This window comes from Gossypium hirsutum, chromosome D12, assembly GCF_007990345.1.
Source record: "Gossypium hirsutum isolate 1008001.06 chromosome D12, Gossypium_hirsutum_v2.1, whole genome shotgun sequence".
Classification (NCBI taxonomy): Eukaryota; Viridiplantae; Streptophyta; class Magnoliopsida; order Malvales; family Malvaceae; genus Gossypium; species Gossypium hirsutum.
The window spans coordinates 1943572-1965350 of NC_053448.1; the positions used below are offsets into that span (position 1 = coordinate 1943572).

Sequence of the window (21779 nt, forward strand, 5' to 3'; positions counted from 1 at the left end):
CTTCACGCCGGTACATGAAGACAAGATCTGCTTTCTCTGACCTGCTTCACCACCAGTATGGGAAGGCAAGATCTGCTATATTCAACCTACTCCACTACTGCCCAGGAAGACAAGGCTGGTATCTTTGATCTGCTTCTCTGTCAGTACAGGAAGGCAAGATCTGCTATCTTCAGTCTGCTCCGCTGCAAACTCAGGAAGGCAAGGCTGAAGTTTCACCGGTTTGTCCTCTGAGGAGCATAACCTGTATAATTCAACTTATGAACCTAATTATGCCTAGTGATTAGGATATCATGATCAGAATGAATCAAATGCTCCTAACTAGACATGTATGAATGACGTTTGAATGAATACAGAATGTCATTTTTTCCGAGAATGATCTCGCTTAGGTAGTCATTACTCAAAATTTATTAAAGCCGTATCACTGACGCACTACAACGTCCTCTTGCTCAGCTAGCATCTTCAAAAAAAAAACACTCAATCAAATTGCCCCCCACTGTGAACTTTAAAGTTCAATCTACTGGGATGCAATATTGGTACCATCTTTCTCCCGCTATAACCCAAGGGTAGAAAAAAATCTGGCCTCTCAATATTCTCTTATCGCAAGGTGACGCACTTTGGTCCTTTATACCGTTCTCAAGGTGTCATACCAAATACCTATGCACAAATAAAGAATTTCTTTCTCCGAGAACAACTTTTTTTTATTATTCGGTGATCATTGTTTGCTTGTTCATTGAAGCTTTATTACCAACCCGACATCTTACCATTTTGTTCAATTAACACTTTAGACAAGAAAATTCAAAGGGATAGTCTTAATTTAGACTCTTCCTTATTAGATTTCTAACCTGGTGCGTTCTAAACAATAGTCCTATTTGAGGTTCCTATATTATTCAGAAACTTCTAGAGTAATATGCGAAACTTCCCTTGTGAAAGTTTTATTAGTCTATTAATTATTATTCTAATGCAACATGATTTGCAAAAAGATCATGGATAAGAATAGAGTTGGTTCTGAGCATAGCTCGAGATGAATAAATTGTCGAGGATAACAAAGATGGATAACAAAGAAATTAATTTAGGAATGCGTATCTTGGAAATGAATGAAGTGTTCCAAGAATAACAAAAATAGTATATGGATTAGGTGCCCCAGATATCGCAGCTTGAACTTCTCTGTACAGACTTTTTAAAGACCATTCGGAGTTTAACATGTGTTTAGGAGTACTTTGTCGATGCCCCAAGATGTCGCCTACCCTTTCATGTTGATTCTAGTATAGCAAGACCACTGCATGCCCCCATTCTGATCAGTATTTGAGCTACTCTGAAAATTTCAAATGCCATTTTGATCAACATTTGAGCCGCCCTTTTTGGGTTTTCAACTCAAATCCCCTTTGGTCTAAGGTGCCCTTTGCGGGTTTTCACCTTAGCCTCTCTATTTTTACTTTTTTCATTTTTCATTTTCATCTTTTCATTTTTCACATCAGTTTTTTTTGGACTCAAACTTCCCTTTGCGGGTTTTTACCTTGGTCCTCTCCTTTTTTAAGCGGAGAATTTCCTGACTGAATCTGAGTTTACAGGACTTTACAGGTTTATCATCCATCTCGCTCAAAATCAAAGCTCCTTTGGAAAAAAACCTTCTCTATAATTATAAAGTTCCTCCCAATTTGGCATCTGTTATATTTTTGTAGAGTGAGGATCTTCTTCAGCATTAGGTCGCCATCGTGGAATTATCTGGGACAAACCTTTTGCTATAGGCTCGCATCATTCATTTCTTGTTACATTTGACCCTGATGACTAGTTTCTAGCCTTTTTCTTCAACTAGGTTCAACTGGTCATATCGGGATTGGATCTTCATCCTACTTCAACTCAGCTAAAACTCGAAGAGAACGAATTTCACCTTCAATGAAAAAATCATGATAAACTGGAAAGAGTGGTATTGCCCCGGTAGAGTTTTCATTGTACCATTCATGATATTCAGCTAGAACATGCTGTAAATTTCTGATATCATGCTGTTGTTCAGATTGTAATGACAGCGCTTAAACCGGGCACATCCTGGTATGACCATGCGAAGGCATCTTTGGATGCTTGAAGTAATTCAACAATGTCCTGCCTTGCTTTTTCAGTCATGCATGTTACCTCAATGTCACAGTCTCTATTGTCTCTTTGTGAGGTAAAATTTCCTTCCTGCTCTACCATCCTTAATAAGTCCAGAAATAAGCTACAATCCATGTCATCTTCAAAGTTGTGAGATCCCTTTAAACACATGCCCCGCTCAAATAAGGAAATTCTGAACTGTAGCAGCGTCACTCACGTCATTGATACCTGGGGACCCATAGTAAGTACCAATGAATATACAAAAGGATGTATGAATTTATATGAATGAATGAATGCATGATTTGGCAGGGAAAAAAAATCTAAAAGAATGAACGAATCGTAAAGAATGAAAGAACATTTGCTCAAAGATGATTGCAATAATGTATTTCATTAAAATAATAATGTTCAGCTGTGAGCCTATTTCACAAAGAAGTTCTTATTGCTTCTAGGCTAAAAGCAATAAGTGTGTTATGAACATTACTCTAGCAAACTCTAAATACTATAGGGTTTCTTCTGCAGTCCAATTATTTAGAATACCTCAAAGGCGAATATCTAATAAGGACTCTTTTAATTGTGTCTGAATATATGGCATCGATGTGCAAGTTTCTCATCACTTCTTCATACATTGCAGTCCATCCATCCTCAATCATGATTGGGTAGCGGATTTCCTGCGCTAGACGAGTCACCAAACTTGACAATACCCATGTTGATAGGTCTTTCAACTTGCTTCTTGAAGGCAGTGCAATTCTTAATCGAGTGTCCCGTAATTCCCGCATGGTATTCACATTGTGTGTTCGCATCATACCATTCAGGATACGGAGGTTGTAGAGGCTTCACATAAAAAGGGGAAACAACATGTGCATCAAACAAATTTTGATATAGCTCCCTATGTGACACCGGAATTGGCGTAAATTGGGGCCTCTCAGTGTTTTATCTTGTACCATCTTTCTGTCTCGATGAACCTTGTTGATTAGTAGCCACCTTTCTTGGCTGACTCACAGTAACTGGTTTAAAGTAACTCGTGCTGTTCATCTCATTTTCTCTTCTCCTTGAGACTGACCTCTTGTTACTCTCATCTGCATCAATTTTCCCACTCCTTATGGCATTCTCGATCATCTCTCCATTCATAACTATATCAGAAAAGCTTTTTGTAGCACTCCTTAACATATGCATAATGAACGGTGCCTTCAGTGTGTTAATAAACAGTATGGTCATTTCCTTTTCCAAGAGCGGTGGCTGAACTTGGACTACGACCTCCCTCCATCTCTGCGCGTACTGCCTAAAGCTTTCGCTCGGCTTCTTCTCCATATTCTGGAGGGTGATTCTATCAGGAGCCATATCTGTCACATGACTATATTGTTGCATGAATGCTTGTGCCAAGTCCCTCCATGAACCAATCGTGGCACGACTCAACTGATTGTACCATTTGGATGCTGCCCCTGCAAGGCTGTCTTGGAAACAATATATCAAGAGTTGGTCGTTGTTAACATATCCCGCCATTCGCCTGCAGAACATGGTGATATGAGCTTCTGGGCAGCTTGTCTCATTGTACTTTTCAAATTCAGGCATCTTAAACTTATGAGGGAGTACTATTTTGCGTCAATGCCTCGATAACTCTCAGTGACCTCCATCACCTTGAACTTCTCCTCGAGCCACCTACATATTTTCTCTAACTATTTCGGTAACTCCTCTTTCATTCTTTCATTCTCAACCACTTCATCAAAGTCAGGAATGGCAGAGTTAACAGGATTATTTTCAGGATTAGAACTCGGCCAAGCTTAGAAGTTCAAAATACCAGCCCGAAACTGCTGAGGTATGATAGTGACAGTAGATTTGCGCGGGTATTCAGCTTGAGCTCGCTTATGTGGAGGGGTGAAACCTGGAGGATAGAGAATTTCATCATCATTTCCCTCATCGACATTTGCCATGGGACCCTTTCCTTTATCACTTCCCTTAGTTATCAGTTGGGTTAACTTTGCCACTATATCTTCTTGGGATTCTCGCATCTTCTTAGACATCTCTTATTTCATCTTGTCTAACCGCTCCTGCACCTGTAGCTGAAGTCGGTCCTGTATCTCCTTTTGACACTGTTCGAGTTTTTCCAATTTCTTATCCATATCTTTTGTCTTTGCCCGAGTGCCGTATCGGTGTTGGATTGGTTGGCTGGTTTCCAGGTTAACTGAGCAATAATTTTAATTAACTAGGATCAATTAAAGGTTTTTAATGCATATGGTGTGATGCATGAGATGAATGCCAGAAATGTGTTAATTATGATTCAATTCCACTTGGAAAACTTTGTTAGAAAACAAATCCCTTTACATAGAATAGACTACAAATACGACTTTGCCCTAATACTTAAGACCTTGATTTTTTGAAGCAACGAGGCTAACTCCCGTCCCCGGTCTAACTCTAATTCATACTTTACACTCAACGTGTCAGCTTGTATTGCCAGAGTTTGTAGGTGATCCGCTACTTCCCGAATCTGAACCAAAGCTTCTCCCATAACACGATCTCTGCTTCTGACTTGATTCTGGAAATAATGAAGCTGTTCGCTTTGATGATCTTCGTTTGCCTCCAAATACTCAATCCTGGCTTCACAGTTTTGCAATGCCACCTCTAGTTCTTCTATAGTTTTCTTCATTTGCTCGATCCTGCTTAAACTTGCTTGCAGTTCCACCACTGAATTACGATTTCGGTATTGATGAACAATCTTCTCAAGTTCGGCCACTCTAGCCTTTAGTTTATCCCATTTATCCTGATTTTCTAACAAACTCTTCTCAAGCGATCTATTTTGCATCTGGGCTTCCTGGAATCTTTCTTCCCATCTACCAGCCTTGGCCTTTTCTTCTTGAACCTCTTGACGCCACTGCTCTGAGGTTTTTCCCAACCTAGCAGTTCTCACTGACAAACGTAGTCTCTTATAATCCGTCTTCAAACTATTCAGATCTTCCTCGACTTTGCGCTTCCCTTTTCTCAGGCCTTTGGTTTCCAATTTCTGAACATCTATGTCCAACTTTAAATTCACTTTTTCTTCCTCCATTTGCTCTATTTTCTTCTCTAATGCTGCATTCATTCTTTCGAAGTCTTGCTTTATGATTTCCAGCTCAGAAGGGACGACACGTAAATGCTCCTCTATCGACTGACTATTTTCTGGACTTGGCCCAGGAATGTTATCATTAATCCTCCTAACACACCATTCGTTGTACTCAGAAGTTGTCATTGGACCCACGGCTAATCTCTTCATTTGGTGAGCCTGATTCCATGCATTGGCCGTCTCACGAGCCTTCCTCTTGTAGCCATCATCCCTATATGAAAATTCACACTCAGCTAGTCCTTGAGTGGCAGGTACAAACTGTCTTGACCTGTATTGTCTTAATACTAGCAATGGAGCATAACCAACAGCTCTCCAAATCTCGAGCAACGGAACCCAGTCAAAATTCCCACCCCGATATAGGATATCATCTCGAAGCAACCACGGAGCTCTCCACTCGATGTTTTCCTCTTATAGATTCTGAAAGATTGCCATCCATTTCTCCTCTGTAATATCATCTCTCCTTGACGTAGCCACTATCTCTTTCAACGGTGAATAACTTTCAGAGAAGACCTGATATGAAACTTTATCAACCTTCCAAAAGTGGCTATGGAACCACCCAAGTAGTAGCTGCGCACATCCAATAAATCTGCCCTCTCCCGTTCTTCGACATGCATTTAATGACCTAAAGGTTTCTACCAAAATCACCGGAACTGGCGTAACTCCCTTATCAAGTCGATTAAATAAATCAGTGACCGCCTCGTCAATATGTCCCAAAATCTTAGGAAACACAATTAAGCCATATATACTCAAAGCAAAGACGTCTACTTTCTTCCTCACATCTGGGTGTGCTAAAATGAGGTCTCTCAAACTTTTCCAGGGAATACACCTGCTATCTCCTTTTTGCTTAATCCCAGCCGTAACCCACTGCTCACTCATCCCTGTTATATTTATCAGCTTCTTTAAGAAGGTCGGTACATTTACCGCTTTCGAATAAATTCTATCTACCTGAACCTTTGAACACCGAAGTAAAGCTGTGTACTCCTCTATCGTAGGCACCAAATCAACCTTCCCGAATGTGAAGCAACTGTAGGCCGGATTCCAAAACTGGGCAAGAGCTCGAAACAGACGCTTGTCTACCTTCATGTCAAGTAAATAAGGCAAATCCGCATAATTTAAATAGAATAACTGCCTAACCTCATTATCCTACTGATCCTAAATATCCTTCAACTCCTGCAAGTTGTTATGAGCTACGCTAACACGAGTGAAATCTCATAACTCTGATATGTATCCCACGGCCAAACTATCACCTTTTTCACGCTGTATCATCTCAGACCAAGTCCGGACAGCCGCATTGTCTTCCACTCTATCAAGAAACTCATTTCCCATGATAAGCTTTCTATATGGCAACCGAATATGAACCAACGCCTTTATAATGAAATGTCATGCAATTATGATGTCATGTAATCAAAACAAAATAAACCCAAGTCAGTATCACATATAAAGATATAATCCAATATAAAATAACAAGAACACTTATTCAGGAATCTACTAGGGTTCGGTATAGTTCTACCTAGGGCAAGTTCCTAAAGCTCACTATATGAGGTTTAGTTTCTAGAGTAAGGGTACCCGAACCAGCAGATTCCTCGATCGTCACCCATTATAGGCTCATATGGATCGAGTTCAGTTCAGGGGGACACATTTCCCTATGGCTGCACGGAGATGAAAATCTCACGAAGACATAGGTACGGATGTATCCCGGAAGCGGTCCACTACCCTGCACGAAGGTGAAAACCTCACGAATGTGAAAACCTCACGAAGGACTAGTTTCTCACTCCCACTTAAGGGTAAAATGCAAAATGCAAATGCAAAGTTACCAACATACCATGATGAAAAGTCAATGAGTGCGAAGGGAACTTATGAATTTTTTAAAAAATTTTATTTTCGACACAAAGACAAACATAATTAGTTTATGGCTCGACTCTCTAACGTCCCCAGCGGAGTCGCCAAGCTGTCGAAGCCGTTTTTTGAAAACAAAAATTTTAGTTTTGACTTAAAAATAAAAACTGGAGTCGCCACCGATCCTTTATTAAGGTGTGGTCGGCGCACCTTAAAAATAATTTTGGTCTGCGAAATTTGAGAAAACAGGTTTGGGAGTCAGTTACGCACGAGGAAGGATTAACACCCTCGTAACGCCCAAAATTGGTACCAAATTGATTTTATTTATGCCTTGGTGTCGAAAACTTGAAAAGATTTTAAAAGGAAACTTTTTATTTCATGAATGAATTAAAATGATAAGACATTCTTATTTCAAAGAAATAAAACACCACACCCACTGAGTTAGGGCACAATGTTTTTAAATCCTCAAAATACCCGAATATTGCCTTTTGCTTTTGAAAATTCTTATTTCGAGAAGAAAATGTCATGACTAGTAAGTTAGGACCCAACATTTTTGAATTCCCGAGAATAAGCTTTTATTTAAAATTTGCGAATTTATTGCAAAACAAATACTTGGCTTTCTAAATTCATCGAAAAATAACCGCAATCCAGTAAGTTAGGACACGATCTTTCTCAAGAATCATGAATGCCAAATATTTTGGAATTTATAAAATAGGATGATTTAAATACTCTGAGAAAATCAAAATATATATTTTTAAAAGGGATGCTAAAAAGGGTTAAGGTATAACATGAAACGAATACTCTAATTTCAAACATATATGAATAAATATTGACAAATATATATACAAGTAGGTATAATATACAAATAAGTTTACAAGTATGTGTACGCATATATATCTAACACACATATACAAGAATACATGTACAGAGAAGGAATGAAATACATCAAATAAAAGCAAACAGAAATACATGTGTTGAAAATAAAATAAAAGTATAAAAATACGTATTTACATAAAAAAATTTGAAATTAAAATATAAAAATATGTATATATAAAGAACGTTTGTATGTACAATATATATATATTTAAAATCTTCTAAAAATGTATATATGTATATTATTTGAAACATGCGTGTATATGTATAGTGGTAGTAATAATAATAATAATAATAATAATAGTAATAATAATAATAAAAATCATAGCCCAACATAATTTTAAAAAAATGAATAAAATAAAAAAAGGTTGAATTGAATTAAAAAATAGGGAAAAAAAACTAAATTCGAAGTAAATCTGAAAATAGGACCACATTGAATGCGCGCGCAAGAGTGGAGGACCAAAAGGGAAATTATCCCCTCCTTCCAAAACGCTGCGCATTGACACTGGCCAAAATGAACAGAAACAGAAACATTTGGGCTAAATTTAAAAAACAAAAATTGGCTTAATAAAACAGAAACAGAAAGGACTGATTGAGCAAATTTCCCTTCTGACGTCAGAACGCGCGGATCCTCCCCTCCGAGTCGGGTCACCGCGCGGGTCGCACCTAGCTAAAACGGCGCCGTTTTGATCTGTTATTTAAAACAGATTTTTTTCTCTAAAAAGCATTTACCTGATTGAAAAGAAAAAAAAACAAAAAAAAGCTTCTATGGTGCTCTACTAGGGTTTAATCCCTAGCGTCATCGCGACACCGTTTAGCCAGTGCCGGTGCTCCGATTGCGACGGAGACGGCCACCGTTCGGCGTCTTCGACGAAAAAGGTTAGATTTCCCCTTTTCCTTTTTGTGTTATCTTTTTTTAAAAAAAACTGAAGAAAGAAAATAATGAAGAGGAAAAAAGACTAAAAACCCGATTTCACCTTCAAAAGTGCTGTATTCTCAGTATTCTCCTTTTTTCTCTTCAATTCCCCCATTTACATGTTAAAAATGGCCTTTTATAGGCCGAAAAAAAAAGAAACGAAAATACAATTATTCTGCTTATTTTTTTCCTTCGGACTCTTTGAGTCCGTATTCGCAGGTGAAAGTGGAGCAAACGGCGCGCGTGGGGTGGTCGATTCCGAGACGTGCGGCGCCTGGGAACTGCTGGAGGCGGCGACTAAGGGTTTTTTAGGGTTTCGGTGATTGTAATTGGGTTAGTTTTAGGATAAATTGATTTGGGCTAGATTATTGGGCCGTGTAAAATGTAGGCCTGTTTATTATTTTTTGTTTCGGTTTATTATGTGGGCCCAGGCCAATTGGGCCTTATTACATTAGCATTTTAAAATTTTCAAAAATTTCAAACTCTTCATTCAAATGTTACGAATCAAGAATAGTTCCATTTAATTAATTTATTTCTATGGGATGTTGATAGCAAGATAAATTTGTATTTTTAATATATTTATTTTTGACTAATTATCAAACAAAATGCTATTAAATTTTGATTTTTCTTATCAGGAATAAAGTTGGTGTGCTGAATCCAAACTCTTACAAAAAGGAGCTAAATTGAAACAAAAAACAAAGAGGAGGGCTTGATTGAAAGATTGAAGATTCAAGGATATCTCGGTAGAGAATGAAGGGTTGAAGATTTCTTTTAAAAAGTGACTGGATAAAGATCGACAGATTTTTTTATATTGTTACAACTCTCTAATTAGTTTAAATTTGATTTTTAAATTTTGAATTATTTAGTGATAACATTTAGGAAAAATCTAACTAAATTTTAGCACTAAGAGTGTGTATAAATACCTAATGACTACAACCAATTGAACACACACTTTGCTTTTGGCATAAATTCTCTATTTCTTTTCTCCCTCGTTGCGTTACTCTTTCCCTTTCCACTTTTTACAATTTCATTTGAACCATTTATTTTTAGGCATAATTCTTTTCATGATTAACTAAACCCTTTTTAGCTTTAACTCAAAATTTGTTCCAACTAAACAATCGTGAGATACGAACCTGCTCAAAAAACCTCTCAACGCAATACTTTCTATCTCTCTGGTATATGGGATAATATAAATTCATCCCTTAAAAGTTGATTTAGTTTCAATTCAAAAAATGCACATTGGGTTGAAGTTATTTGGTATACAGTTGGGAAGACGAATCGGCCGTGCTATGTTCAAATTCCCGTGAACAAATTGGTGTGTCTAGGTGGGAAAAGCCAGTTAGATTCTGTCAAGGGACATAGATATCGGATTTAAACGACCCACGCGGTTGAGGTTGTTGATTGGAGTACATCGAAGCTAAGGCTAAGCTTATGACTGTGACCGTGACAACTATTCTGGTTACGGAAAAAGGCGAAATTAGATAGCCAATCTTTGTGAATTCGACCCTACTGCTCTATACTACTAATTATTGTATTTTGTTGTAGGAATTTATATTTTATGGATTCGACGCCCATTAGATATTCTGTGCGCATTTGTTATATACTTTAATTTGTGGCTCATGACACAAACATATACTAAAACTAGAATTAAAATTAAAAAGTTAACATAGTGGCCTCCATGTACAAAAATTTATGATTTTGTCAAATATGAGTATCACATTAGGGGAAAAAAAAGTACCAAATTAAATAAAAGTACTAAATGACGTATCAAGCTTAAAAAAATATAAAAAGGTAAAAACATCAATAATAACTTTCTTTAAAATGTTATTTTCTTTTTGAGTGAACGAGTTGATATTCAACTCAGTAAATGGTTTATAATAGTATAAACAAATACAAATAATATAAATGGAATAATGATTTATTTGACCCTTCAAATAAAAAAGAGAGAGGTCATTTTAACATTTTATTTAGTTTTTCGTCTCTTTTAGTTTTTAAATTTATTTGTTAAGTTACCCAAAATGGATGAAAAATTAATGTTTGTTAACTTTGTTGGTGTGTCATATATGTGGATGTAACATCAATAATTAATTAATTTTTTAATTTTAAAAAATTCAAAAAAATTAAAAATATTTTAATTATTAAAAAAGTATAAAATATTAAAGACTAAAAGAGACAAAAAAATTAAATAAAAATTAAAACAACTTTTTTTCATAAAATTAGAAGTCAAATCATGTATAAATTTAATTAAAACTATGTTGATTTAGTCTTCGTTTATTTGTACTTGAAAAACAGTTTTTGGTTAGTTGTAGGGTTGAGAAAAACTCGATTCGATTATAAAAAATTGAAAGAAATTTGAATTTTGAGTTAATCGAATCGAGTCACTTTTTAAAATGAACAAATTGGTCTTTCTCAACAAAAATTACAAAAAATGTTCAAAATAATTTCCAAAATTTTAAAATAATTTTTAAAATTCAAAAATTTTAAAATTTATATTAAAAATTTTTAAAAATTTCTAAAAAATATACAAAGAAAGTTAAAATTTTAAAAATTTTCTAAAAATAATAATTTTGGGATCTAAATAAGTAAATTAATAATTTAATTTTATCATATTAAATTATTTTTTTATTTTTTTGAATTTTTTAAGTATATATGATTTCAAATTAAATTAAAATGATAAAATAAAACTATCAACTTGATTAACTTAAAATTTTTTATTTGATTCAACTCAATTTCATCGAACGGATCCTAATTGATTGGTATATGTAAAAAAAAAAAAGAAAGTCTTTGGGTCGTTTTTAAAAATGAAATAAAAATAAGGGAAGACTTGGGCTTTGTCCAAGAAGAAAAAGGAAGACTTCGGCTCGTCTTTAATTAGGCATTTAACCCCGACACACGGCAGAACATTCCAATATCTGTTCCAAATCACAATCCCTTTAAAGATCAGATTAAATTGTCCCAAGTCAAACCTACCTTTGACCTCTTCCCCGCTTCTCTGGATTGGAGAGCTTCTCTTGGAATCCGATAATGTCAAAAACCATTAATCTAATAAAAGCCAACGCTTCTAACCCTAAGGTTTGGATTGTGGCGGGAATTACAGTGGCCGGAATCCTACTTCTGGCTGACACCACTAGAAGGAGGAGGAGGAAAGCTATCATCATCCAAAGACAAGATTTTGGCGCTTTCTTGGAACGCTTCGACTTAATCCCTTTCCCCCAGCCGCCAACTCCTCCCGCCAAACTTCCATTACAAGGTCTTACATTTGCCATCAAGGACATGTTCGTCATTCCACATCCTTTCTCTTTCTCCCTTGCTATACTTTTGTTATAATTTTGGTTTTCCCTTTCAATCTTTTTCTTTCTTTCTTTTAATGATTGCAACAGATTTGATGTAAAAGGTTACGTAACGGGGTTTGGGAATCCCGATTGGCGTAGAACACATGAGCCGTCTGATAAGATGGCGCTGGTGCTTACTGCTTTGTTGCAAAACGGTGCTAAATGTGTTGGCAAGACAGTCATGGACGAACTGGCTTTTGGGTAACCTTTTATTTGGATTACTAGGAAGAAAGTTGTTATGAAGAAGAGCTGGAGCAACATAGATTGATTTCCCAAATGTGACAATTCTTGCTTTTGTTTTCCAATTATTAGAATAACGGGGGAAAATAAGCATTATGGAACACCTATAAATCCCAAAGTGCAGTCAAATATTCCAGGAGGTTCTTCAAGTGGTTCTGCTGTGGCGGTTGCAGCTGAATTTGTGGACTTTGCTCTAGGTAATTTCTTCACTCCCTTACATTGCCAGTACTCAATAGTCAGTCAAATCCCCACAGCCCTTTCCCTGTTTGTTATGCTTTTATTTTGTTTTGTGCATGATTAATTAGTTTCTAGCCTTGAATGGCATAGCTTATCTTTTCCATTCCCTTCCTAAAAGCCTTCGCAGACCCTTTTTTACTGAATCTTGTTGATATACAGTTTGTCTTCTTCTTACTGTTATCTTAGCATAGAAGGCTTTTTCATCACTTTGCAGGTACTGATACAATTGGCTGCATTAGACTTCCGGCATCCTTCTGTGGTATTCTTGGCTTCCGTCCATCTCATCAAGCTGTATCTACTATTGGGCTTATTCCAAATTCCCAAAGTTTGGATACTATTGGTATTGTAATGTGGCCTTCTTGTTCAGATTGTTAAGATGTTCTAATTGTGCAGTGTGGCCTTGGTGTTTTGATCCTTGAGATGTTTGTTGAATCTACTCGTAGATAATAGCTGTTGATAGTTTTAGCTAGTCTGAATTATATAATTATGTGAATTCATTTTGTATTCACCTAAATATATTATTTCTTAACTAAAATGTGGTGCAACTGAATGTGTGATCTATTAGTGAATGGATGCTGCCTCCGGAAAAGGAGCAGACAACTTTGCCCCTCTAGGTTTGTGGCACATGTCATTGCTGTTCTATCATAAGAATGGGCTGTTCAAATAATCAATGGGTATTTATTTGTTTGAGTCTAATTTATTGCTTAGCATTAAACTTTTGGAGAGTTTGCTTTGCCTTCCTCTAGATTTCCTTTGCTTCTCTTGATTTCGTCGAATGTTGATTTTAAAGGATGGTTTGCTCGTGATCCATCTGTTCTACGCCGTGTTGGACATGTTCTACTTAAAGTAAAAGCAGTGGAACCTAAAAGGGAAAGGCGCCTTGTGTTTGCTGATGATCTATTCCAGCTTTCAAAGGTTACCAAGCAGAAGACAGTTTATGTTGTTAGCAAAGCAATAGAAAAGCTTTCTGGTTGTAAGTTGTATGGCCTTCAATTTTTATTTATATCAGTTGCATGTTTTTTGGGTCTCAAAATCATGATCCTAACTCGGTGCTACCACTTCTGTTATGATGCTGTAAGTTTTACTTAATGATTTGTCTACCTCTTGTTGATTGCACAGACCAGCCTCCCCAGCATATTAATTTTTCTCAGTATGTTGCTTCAAATGTGCCCAGTCTAAAAGCTTTTGGTCAAAATTCCTCAAACCTGCAATATGGAATTTCTGCTTTGAAAGCTCTTTCATCAGTGATGGTGTCATTGCAAAGGTACTTGAGAATAATGTGTTACACGCAGGAGTACATATACCTCTTCGACCTGCTTTTATTGTTGCAATCCCTAAATCAAGATATAGTCATTATTAATATCAATTCTTGGCTTTGTCCACTTACCAGTTCTAATATCTAGCAGTATTACTTTTCAGCTATGAGTTCAAAACAAACCATGAGGAATGGGTTAAAAATGTTAAACCAAGACTAGGACCTGAGATTTCTCATCGTGTTCTTGCAGCAATCAACACTAAATATGAGAACGTGAAAGTTTTGTACAAAGTCGGGACAGAGATGCGCGCTGCTCTGCAAAGTCTTCTTAAGGTGTGGTTGCTTCTTCTCTTTCCTCTTTTCTGTCTGCTTCCATTTGTTTCAACTAATGTGATAAGTTTTTGTACCATTTGTTACTGTTATTCTTTTCTATAAGAGAGTTCACTATATACCAAGGATTATGAAGTCTCCCTGGTCATTGCTATAATACATTTGTTACAATATACCAATGAAGTTGTCTCCAGGCAGTTCTGTGCTTCATTTTTAATCAAAGAGAGAAGCAAACTTTAGTGTCTTATTAGCAAACTTTAGCTTTTTCTTATCTGAGACATGATTATTGGTTTTTGGTTCCAGAACACCGATCATATTTAAAAGGGAATGCAAGATAAACTGTTCTTTTCATAGTAAACTTTTTTTTATGTTTACACTGTATAACTGAGACACGTTTAATAATAACAATCTTGTTAGAGGTGCCTGGAAAGGAGACATTGGGCAGATGGGATATTATCTATGATTAAACTAATTGAGAAAAAATGCTAAGAATGTCAGGTGCTTATCATCAGTATCTACGAAGGTGCCTACCTCTGCTGAATTTAGGGTTATTTTTATGGATCCAAAGGTTCTCAGATTTCTGGTGTTGTCTTGAATTGCTATAGTCTACGATGTTAGAATGGCTTTGAACTGGATGAACTCAGATAACCAGGTCATCTTTTTTGTTTCAGGATGATGGAATATTAGTGATTCCCACAATTGTGGACCCTCCACCAAAGCTTAATTCAATGAAAGATTATTCCACTGAGTTTCATGATAGAGCCTGTGCAGTATTGAGCATTGCTAGCATGTCAGGGGGCTGTCAGGTGACTTACAATGTTACTAGGGTTAAGTTGTCATTCTTATTTGTTGTAGCTTGGATATCAATAATTCATTTGACCGTAGAATCTCTTCCTAGGCTTGTGTTCCATTAGGAAATGATGCTGGTTGTCCTGTTTCTGTTTCGTTTGTCTCGTGCCATGGAGCAGACAAATTTCTTCTTGATGCAGTTTTGGATATGTATGCATCTCTGCAAGACCAAGTCAGCATTGCATTCAAGTCCGCGCTATTGCCTGATGTCAATGGTAATATGGATGCTTCTCAATGGTGAAGGAAAAGGTCTGCCTTGCAATATCTTAATTGATTTTTCTAACAAAATCTATATGTCTATGTGAATGACATCCCTGATTTTATTAGTTGACGGGTGTCAGTGATTCCCACAAATCCAAAATAAAGTTTTAGTTTTGCCTATTTGTATTCTTTATCTCGTAATAGTATATTGTTTTACTAAATGGCATATTACTTGACAAGTAAAAAGTAGGAAGGACGAGTTCCTTTTGGGTTATCCGGAGTTCAATTATTGCTGTGATGTGAATGACATGTAGATCTTGAAAAGATGCCATTAACTTGATCTGCGCTATAAAATTGCAGAACTGAGCTACAGGAAAAGAAACTATTTCATATCCAAATTGCTAGTCAAACAAGGAGGAGAAGCGACCAGATATTGAAAAGAATGGGATTGCAAGAATGACACATAAGAAAGAAATTTGTAACTTATTTCTTAAACATGCCAATCATGTCTTAGCTAAGGGGAAATCTTCACTATATGAAAACCTTGGGTTTTAAGCATATCTGTGGGTCATCTCCAACCGATGGATTCAGACGCCGATCTTCAGCGCTGAGCCCTCCCAAATCCCAATAGAACGCCAAGAGTTGGTTATGGGGTAACTGGTCAAACCGAGTTCAAATTTTTTTCCTTTCATTTTATTTTACTTTAGAAAATTAGGTGTAAAGGTTGAACACAGATGACATATGGATGTCTTGTATAAATATGATTTTCCTTTCTATCATTTCCTAATGGAACACAATTTAAAGAGGAATAAACACATTTTTAATCCTAACAAAATTTGGTTTGTTTGATGTTCCCATTAAGTTTTGATTAGTGCAATAATTTGACCTTCAACTACTCTTTATTGAGAGTATAAATGCTCCTTTTATAGAGAAAAGAAAAGAAAATTTTGCCTCTTCTAGGCTAGTCAAATTCTTACTAGAATATACGGCCATTGTTGTTACTTCATATCGAGTTCTAGATTAGAGGTGATTCAAGATTTGCTTACTTTGGTTTGTGAGTGATTCAAAGGAATCGAGAACTACTATTATAAGTAGATCCTATTTTATTCTCTTCTATTCTTTTAATATCTCAAGTAGGATTCAAGAAAAAAATTATATTTTTTCCTTTCCATTTTCTGATTTTTATTCTTGAATTCCAAGACAAAGACATGAATGGGTTAAATGATATAAGAATCTTCTTTTTCTAATTTAAATTTAAGTTTTTAAAAAAAAGCACCTAATAAGAATATAAATATCTTTATATTCATACACATTTTGCTTTACTTTTTTTTTTTTAATTTTATTGATAGAGTTGATGTTTGATTAATTTTACGACATTAAATATAGTCAAACAATAGATACAACTAGATCACAGTACACCCATGATGCAAGTGAAAAATTATACAATAAATATATTTATTAACCCACTGAGTAAAAAAGTTTATGTGAAAAATATATTATTAAAAAAAAAGAAATTATAGTTAAAATTGTAAAGTTGAGATGTTGAAAACCATGTTGCCTTAACTTCAAATTGTTGGATCTAGTGCTCTTAGTAAAATATTTTAATCAATATGTACATTTGTATTTTTTGAATAAATTGATTTAATAAAAATATCCATTAATTACGTTAATAACATTTGTATATTATTCTTAATGGTTTTTGCATGCAAAGTAAAATGGAAGCATTATTATGTGGTCGAATCATAATACAGAAAGACAACTTATATTAGTAGATAATCTAAACACGTCATTAGTCTAATCAGAAATGAGCAGATGTTTTGTCCAATTGTAAGACTAATATGTCGTTTATAAGTTCAATTGGGCAGATATTTGTTTTGAGCATCATTCCACAATGGTAGAATATGTAACCCAACTAAACGGTAAAATATATCCTTTTATTGGCATTATATAATAGGTGAAAAATAAACGTGGTTGCGAGTAATGTAGTCGGTTCCACACCTGTTCAAATTGCACCTGTCAGTGCACACCTTTCCAGTTATAAATCGGAATGACTACTCTTTTCGCAGCGGTGTAAATTCTGGTCTGTACCGGTTGCACCGGCTTGTTACGGCTAATGTCGGTTACACTGACCGGTGCATGAATAATGTTAAAAAATAGATAAAATTATCATTTTTTATTAATCAATTTTAAATTTTAACAAAAAAAAGGAGAACTTTAAAATTTTAAGTAAAAAATTAATGAATAACAAAAAGTAAATAATTTATATAACAAACAAACTAAAGAAAAAAAAAAGAAAAAAATTTCTAAATGCTTCACGAACACAACATTTTATGTATGTTTTTTTTTTGTTAAACTTTCATTTTATATATTTAATGTGGGATGATCTTATTATAATTTAAAAAATAATAATATTGCGGATAATTTTGTTATTTAATGTGTGAGATGCTTTTTTCCTTGTTTACTTTAAATTTGTTAAATGATGAAATTTTATTTGCGAAGTTTATGGATAAATATTTTATATAATCAATTAATATTTTTATATTTGAAATTATTTAATCTAATCCATTTGATGTATTTAATATTTTTTAAAATCAATAAATTCGAAACGGTACACCGAAATAGACTGGTATTGTTATGTACCAATTCTAGTAGAAAAACAGTGCGCCCACGGGTGTGGTACTAACTACCTTGATCACGGGTCATTTGTCTTTGTGATAAATGACTTGATTACTATTTGACAGTAATTGACTTTATTGAAAGAAGATTAATGATTACTGTGAGATAAAATAAGATTATATTGAGAAAATAAATTTATTCCATAGAGATTAATGATATTCTATAAGAATAACACACTTATGATAAAGTCATTAGGTGAACATTTATTAAGTTGCTTTTGTGATGATATACAATAAGGGAGAGTTCAGTCACGATACTTTAGTGGAATGATTTCGTGACTAAATAAATGTATAATTAATAGGCGAAAAGCCAAAACTTAATTATAAATTATTTGAGCCCTAATTGTATATATCTGATTGGTCTTTCTGTTAGCTCGTTGAAACAAAAAAATGAATTGCATGTAGAACTAAATGAATAGAAATGATGAAATAAGAGAAATGGATCCCATTCATAGTAAATGTGTTTTTCTCGCTAAATATAGAAATGACTTGAAAATTAATTTAAAGTTTTTCCAATTATGGTTTAATTAATTATAATTAAATAATTGAAATTCAAAAATGAGGTTAAATTAATTAGTCATTATGAATATATTAAATAAGAAAATTAAATATATTTCCTCGTAGATTCTATTACAGTAAAATTGTTATGACTTCAATGAAAATAGAATTGGTTTGAAAACATTATTTATTTGATAAATTAATTTAGTTAATTTAAATTAATTGAATAAATAATATTTAATTTGGGAAATAGAAAATAAGTATTAGGTTAGATTAAATTATAAAATGTTGGGTCAAAAGTCTTAGTGGTGAGCACATATAATTGAACTCAATATATGAGAGGCCCAAATTTCTCTCATACAACATGTGTGGGGCACTAATTAGGGTGTGTCGCCCCTCTCTTTAAATTGGAAGTGTATTTTCTATTTAAATAATATTATTTATTAAGGGTTTGTTCAATCATGATTCTTATACATCTCCTTATAAATAAGAGCATCGGTTGACCTAAAAGCACACTTCATAGATTATTGAGTTATCGTTATTTTGCCAGAAAGTAGTGATAATATATTTCCTAGAGAATAAATTTTACTTTTCGGAGGTTTTTACCAATTTTTTAAAAGAGAACTTACTTTCCAACTGAAAGTAAGTAAATTGTTTCTATTTTGTTCTTTGGTTTGTGTTGCTCGATCTCACACTCGACACAATTTGTGATACGAGGATAGAGTCATTGTAACACCTCATGCCTAACCCGATCATCGAATGCGGACTACAGTGTGCTACACTTCATAGCTCAAAATGAACTAACGCATTCTTTAATGAATATTCTGCCATTCTGACTTAATGCAACTATTATTAAATTACAGTTATCTAATTGATCATGCCACATGAATTTAATTCGATTATGTAACCTTAATATAATATACAAAATATTTTACAATTTAGTTTAAACATCTCGAATATTTGCTTAGTTTGGAAATAATATTCTTATCAAAATCAATTACAAATAAAACTCTGATCCTGAGACTCCACCTCTGGGTCGTCCCACTTTATACATATTACGACAAGGAAGCACAACTGCCTAATCACAACAGATTTTGGTTCGGCCCATCCATGAATTATCAAAATCCCTTATTACAGGTAATACATAATTACACAAACATAAATTCAAATGAACTTAATAAGTTATCCATACCTCATATTAGCAGAATGCTATCAAGCTTACAAATTTTGAACTAAAGTTTAACTGTCTATACTAGGACAGTTCACCAATCTCATTGGTGTGGTATTTACGTTACAAGATCTAGCTCACTTGTACTTGGTACATCATCTTCAAAGACACTGTCGCTTAATCACTTGCACAACCTAGAGAACAAATCATCTTTCTTGACTGCCTTTGATCTATTACGGATGACTTGAAAATAGAAGATTTCGTAATCGGCTAATGAGCCTTGCACATAAAAAGCTTTCACTAATGAGACTTTTCGTATGTAATATTAGAATGCAGATAAACGTTTGACCACTTGGCGAATTATCCCTATGAATTCTATCTTCATTAGTTGCCCTTGCAAACCCATATGCAGCTTCTTCCTTGAGAGGAAATCTTCGTGGATTTTTACTAGTGGACTTATGAAAGTAAACCCATCTCACCATTTTTCCCCAATAATATATCGTTATCCATATAATACAGATCTTGGCGGATAGTTCCTATTGCGAACTGCCATTAGTGGTTTGTCCTAACGGATTCAGATCCGTAATGCGATCTTTATGGGTTCCTGTTTCAGGCCCAAGTCTATGGATTCATACCTTGCGAAAATATACCAGCAAACTCATAAGTAAAACTCCCATTACAAGTTAATAAGAAGACCAATTTATCTCAATCAAGCCGACGATTCTGGTGGATTGGCGAATCCCACCTTTGTCTCGCAATAATAGATAAACCATTCATAGTGGTCCACCTTTAGAAATAGATAACATGTAGGCAAATTCTTAAGAGCAAATTCCTTATCGCGATACCATACACGTAAAATAGCCCTAACAGATTGTTATATCTTGCTCATATGGACTGGCATATACAAATAACTCTTTCTTGGCGGATTTATTAAGAGGGGATCCCTTCTTTGCGAAATCTTATTTGTAAAATAGTCTTGACAGATTTTCACTTATAAGATAGTCCTGACGGACTTCCACATATAAGATAGTCCTGACGGACTCCACATATAAAATAGTCTTGACGAACTTCCACATGTAAGATAGTCCTGATAGACTTATTAATCAAATCAGGCGAACTTTCATAATTTTTCATAACTTTCATATGTCATGGCTATGAACTTACTTTCACTTATGAGGCTTAAAGTCTTAGACTCCACAAAGCCTCGTACATTCATAGAACTCATGTTGGGTTATCATATTCATTTGCACATATATCTCTGTACAATCCAACCAAACCTCTGCAAAGTCGAAAACCATGCATATACATTCTCTGTACTATCCACCCAAACCTCCGCAAAGGCAGTTAACACGTGGCATAGAGTGCACAATATGACAATTCTTCATCTTTCATCCGCCAAAACATCCTTCTGCTCTCCGCATATCAAACACATGCATTTCATACATAGGCATTCTATCAACACCACTGTTCAAGCATGACACACATCACGCCAACATTTCATTCATTTTCATAACAACACAACAGATCTCACGATACATCAATATTCAACTACAAAGTAATTCATCAATTACGCATCATTCAGCCATAGGATGACGAATCATTTGCTCAACACTCAACCAACATAACCAACAAACATCATGCCAAACATCTCATTTATACCTAGGGGTGTTCATGTTGGAAAAAACGAATTTGAAAAACGCAGCGGAAAATAAATTTAGGGAAAACATAATTTTAATTTTTTTTCCAAAACAAGATCTTGGTTGTGACATCTAAAGTAATAAATACTTTATCAAAATTGTACTTTTTCCATTCGTCTAGGATTGGCACTTCAACCGAGTAGTACTCTCTGCTATCCTCAAGTTCAAGTCTACCAAGTGTGTGCTCGTTTCAAATCAGAAAATTTTTCACATAAATTACCAGTGGAGTAATTTCACAATTTCTCTAAACTTTTGGGTTAAGCTGTAAATCAGAAAAATATCTCTAGAAATTTTATAAAATAATCTATTCAGAGAATTTTTTCTCTACAACTTTCCCTTGAATTCAAGTATTAATGACCCAAGGCTCCTTTATATAGGAAGAGTTTATAGAGTTAAACTATGATTAAACTTAATCCTTTTAAAATTAATATAATATTTATAAATATAAATATTAAATTTAATTTAATATTAAATCTTGTTATAATAATAGAAT

The 21779-nt window shown here is 34.7% G+C and overlaps 1 protein-coding gene across 1 annotated transcript; it reads left to right on the forward strand.

Annotated features, from left to right (window-relative positions):
* Window positions 1-11698: 11698 nt before the first annotated feature.
* LOC107929108 (outer envelope protein 64, mitochondrial) lies at window positions 11699-16078 on the forward strand. The gene is made up of 10 exons (XM_016860450.2): window positions 11699-12079; window positions 12185-12337; window positions 12449-12573; window positions 12828-12953; window positions 13404-13586; window positions 13733-13877; window positions 14033-14201; window positions 14870-15004; window positions 15097-15296; window positions 15609-16078. Exons 1-9 carry the CDS (start codon window positions 11829-11831, stop codon window positions 15286-15288), a joined length of 1479 nt encoding a protein of 492 aa, XP_016715939.1. The 5' UTR covers window positions 11699-11828; the 3' UTR covers window positions 15289-15296; window positions 15609-16078.
* Window positions 16079-21779: the final 5701 nt, after the last annotated feature.

What these genes read in the sequence shown, in the direction of transcription:
- LOC107929108 (XM_016860450.2), top strand. Translation starts at nt 11,829, where the DNA reads ATGTCAAAAACCATTAATCTAATAAAAGCCAACGCTTCTAACCCTAAG. An exon ending in ACATTTGCCATCAAGGACAT is followed by an intron (nt 12,080 to 12,184) that starts GTTCGTCATTCC and finishes TGATTGCAACAG; the next exon opens with ATTTGATGTAAAAGGTTACG. An exon ending in CTCTGCAAAGTCTTCTTAAG is followed by an intron (nt 14,202 to 14,869) that starts GTGTGGTTGCTT and finishes TTTTTGTTTCAG; the next exon opens with GATGATGGAATATTAGTGAT.